Below are 3,484 nucleotides of genomic sequence, written 5' to 3' on the forward strand. Positions count from 1 at the left end.
CCTGCGGCGCCCAAAGTTTAAAACCAACTGCCTGGGAGCCAGTTCATGGTTCATTACAATCTACCTGATGCCTCCTAAACTCTTAATTCCAGGGGTGTTAACGAACCTCTCTGCTTTTTAATGGTCTGTATGTTCTACCCATTAAGCTAGCTTCTGTGCTACAATCCTGCTGTCTATTTGCTGCTCTGGGCAACAAGGCTCCTATTTCACAGCCGTGCAGATTGCTTTTAACTCATTCCAATCAAGTCCTGTATCTTTATGATCCCATCTTAAACTGAATAATCCCACCTGAAGCCCCTAGCATATTAGTAAAGCTTCTAGTTTATTTTTACCTGGAGAAAAATGTGTTGTGTTGTATGTGACGAAGCACCACCCTCTCTGCACCCCACTTTGCAAAATCCTCGATAACCCCCATGCATGTCACTGCTGCCACTGGGCACAACCATCGGACCTGGGCACTGCTGCGTGCAGCTGTCCCCAAGGGCTGCTCCGTGTTACAGCTCTCGGTGTCTGTGCACCTGAGTCCCTTCCTCCCCCAGTGACGTAACGCTGGGCTAAGCTGCCCATGGGGGTTCACTGTTGGGGTATAAGTAGTGCTGCATAGGCAGCCACTGGGAGCGAGCAACCAGACCAGGCAGTCTCCTCTCAGGTGCACGTGAGTTTTTCTTGCAGGATCTGATGTGTTTCTGGAGTTCACAGAGTGGAGGAGGGACAGGGAATAGGACAGGGTGATTTCCTCTTAGATCACTGTGCAGTTGAAACGCTTTGCATCCAAATCAGGCCCTGGCAGTGCTCTTCTAAGGCAAGACTTGAGAGAAGAGATCCCATGGGAAGTTTTACTTGGTTTTACGTAAGTGCCGCTCCACTGCCTCTACTTGAATCCATGACACATGCAGAGAATAGCAGTTTCCAGGCAGAAGAGATGAGGGTATCTCAGGCAACCAGCAATGCTTCTTCAAATCCCCACCCCACATCCAGAGTGAAATCTCTGCCACCTATTGAAGAATGCCATAGGGTTGAGTATTTGACCAGTCTAATAAAGATCAGTCTATTGGTCAAATTTTTAAAAAATGCAGTCAAATAATACACAGAAAAGGCACAATATTTCCATTAAGAAATATGTCAAAAACCAATAAAAATTAATATTTCTGTCAAGAAAACTGCAAATATATATATATATCTATATATATATTCACTCCCCATAAAATTGCTTTCATCTTTGACGGGCCAAAAAATAAGCAGACAATTGACCTGTCAATTGAGAATATTTGACTGTTCAATTGACTGGCGACACAACCCTTGGATGTCAAAACATTTACTAGACCATAAAGAGGACCCTTAGTCCTTATGGGCAGATGCCCCATCATTGTAGAACAACTTACACTACACTTCCCTGTCTCTGAAAGGCTTTGGGTGCTGTTAATGGACATAAAACCGGAAATGAGCAGAAGTGGTGTTTAGTGCTGTTTTCAAACCATTACTGTGTATATGGCACATAACTGATTATTTGTGGGCTTTTACCAAGAGGTGGGAAGTGATCATTTTGTCAGGGGGGGGTTGCCCCCCCAGAGGTGCTGGGTGCTTTTGCAGTCCAGGGTGGGGATGGGGACTGGGCTGTGCCAATGCTCCCACTAGGACTGACCCTGGAGGGTCCTGGCAAGAGAGTCTTGCCCCTGCGCTCAGGGTCAGACTGACGCTGCATTGGGGGCAGGAAGGGATTTCCCCCTATGTCAGATTGGTATAGATTTGGGGGGTTTGCCTTCCTCTGCGGTGGGGGCCAAACAGGATGTTGGCTGTTGTAGTCCCCCTGCTTTACCTGTGACAGGTTCAGGTGTGATGCCTGGTGCTATGTCAGGGGTGACTGTAGTTTTGCTCAGAAGTTGGACAATGGATTTGTCTGGGCTGGTTTGCATAGGGCTGATCCTGCCTCAGGCAGGGGCTTGGACCGGATGTCACCTCTCAAGGTCCTTTCCAGCCCCAATGCTCTAGAGGAAAAAGTAAAAAACCAGGTTGTTCCCTTGTCTTAGCTACTTGGACCTGCTTTGTTTCTTTTCATGCAGATTGGGCCCAAAACCTTCATGGCAGCTGTCAGCAACACCAACTTCACGTGTTTGACCTTCATCCTGGCAGGCATCCCAGGGCTGGATGCTGGTCACCTCTGGCAGACCATCCCCTTCTCTTCCATTTACCTCGTGGCCTTTGTAGGGAACTGCACAATTCTCTTCATCATCAAGATGGACCCCAGCTTGCATGAGCCCATGTACTACTTCCTCTCCATGCTGGCTCTCGCTGACCTGGGCTTGTCCCTATGTACGATGCCAACGGTGCTGAGCATCCTCTGGCTGAACTCCAGACAAATCAGTGCTGGTGCCTGCTTCACTCAGTTTTATTTTATTCATACATTTTCCTTCTTGGAGTCCTCGGTGCTGCTGGCCATGGCCTTTGACCGCTACGTGGCCATCTGCCACCCTCTGCGATATGCCTCCATCCTGACCAGCAGCAGAATAGCCAAGATAGGCTTGGCCATTCTGGGCAGATGCGTCTTCATCGTGATGCCTGGTGTCTTTGTGCTCAGAAAGTTACCATTTTGTAGGTCCCATGCACTCTCCCATTCTTACTGTCTGCACCAGGATCTGATGAAGCTGGTGTGTGCAGACATCACGTTCAATATAGTGTATGGATTATCGTTAGCCATCCTCATTTTCATGTTAGACTCACTGCTAATTTTTGCCTCCTATATCTTGATCTTCAAGACCATCCTGAGCATCGCCTCCCGTGAAGAATGTCTCAAAGCTCTGAACAACTGCTTGTCCCACATATATAGTGTATGCATTATCGTTAGCCATCCTCATTTTCATGTTAGACTCACTGCTAATTTTTGCCTCCTATATCTTGATCTTCAAGACCATCCTGAGCATCGCCTCCCGTGAAGAATGTCTCAAAGCTCTGAACAACTGCTTGTCCCACATCTTTGCAGTCTTAATATTATATATCCCGATGGCTGGTGTATCTATCGTTCACAGGTTTGGCCAACACACATCCCCTGTGGTTCATGTTCTGATGGCAAATGTCTACCTGCTTGTCCCACCGGTGATGAATCCTATCATTTACAGCATCAAAACAAAGCAGATCCGCCAAGGCATCCTCAGACTTTTCTCTCTGCAGAGGACCTATGGTACATGGCCTGAAAGAAGTGTGGTAACACCTCATAGATAAAAGAAGGGTCCGCAGGACACCAGGTCCAGACCAGTTCATCTATGTGAATGTGCTCCTGAGTTCCTGCTGTTTTACATCGTGGTTATGACTAGATTAGTGGGTACAGTTCATGCTCAGTGGGTGCGTCTACATGTTCATTAATGTGCTTTAGGTAATGTGCATTAAATCTAGTACCTCCTTTATGAGGTACTAGAAAGAGGTACATTAACATATTTTAATGCATGTTAGCTAAAGAGCACATTTTTGTGATGCTTTAAAGTGCATTAAA

General features: G+C 46.8%; 1 protein-coding gene across 1 annotated transcript; it reads left to right on the top strand.

Moving 5' to 3' along the window:
• Positions 1-2,078: 2,078 nt before the first annotated feature.
• LOC102377306 (olfactory receptor 51Q1-like) lies at positions 2,079-3,216 on the top strand. Its single transcript, XM_025194415.1, has 2 exons — positions 2,079-2,816; positions 2,968-3,216. Exons 1-2 carry the CDS (start codon positions 2,079-2,081, stop codon positions 3,214-3,216), a joined length of 987 nt encoding a protein of 328 aa, XP_025050200.1.
• The last annotated feature ends 268 nt before the right edge of the window (positions 3,217-3,484 follow it).

This window comes from Alligator sinensis, unplaced genomic scaffold (genome assembly GCF_000455745.1).
Source record: "Alligator sinensis unplaced genomic scaffold, ASM45574v1 scaffold1333_1, whole genome shotgun sequence".
Lineage (NCBI taxonomy): Eukaryota > Metazoa > Chordata > Crocodylia > Alligatoridae > Alligator > Alligator sinensis.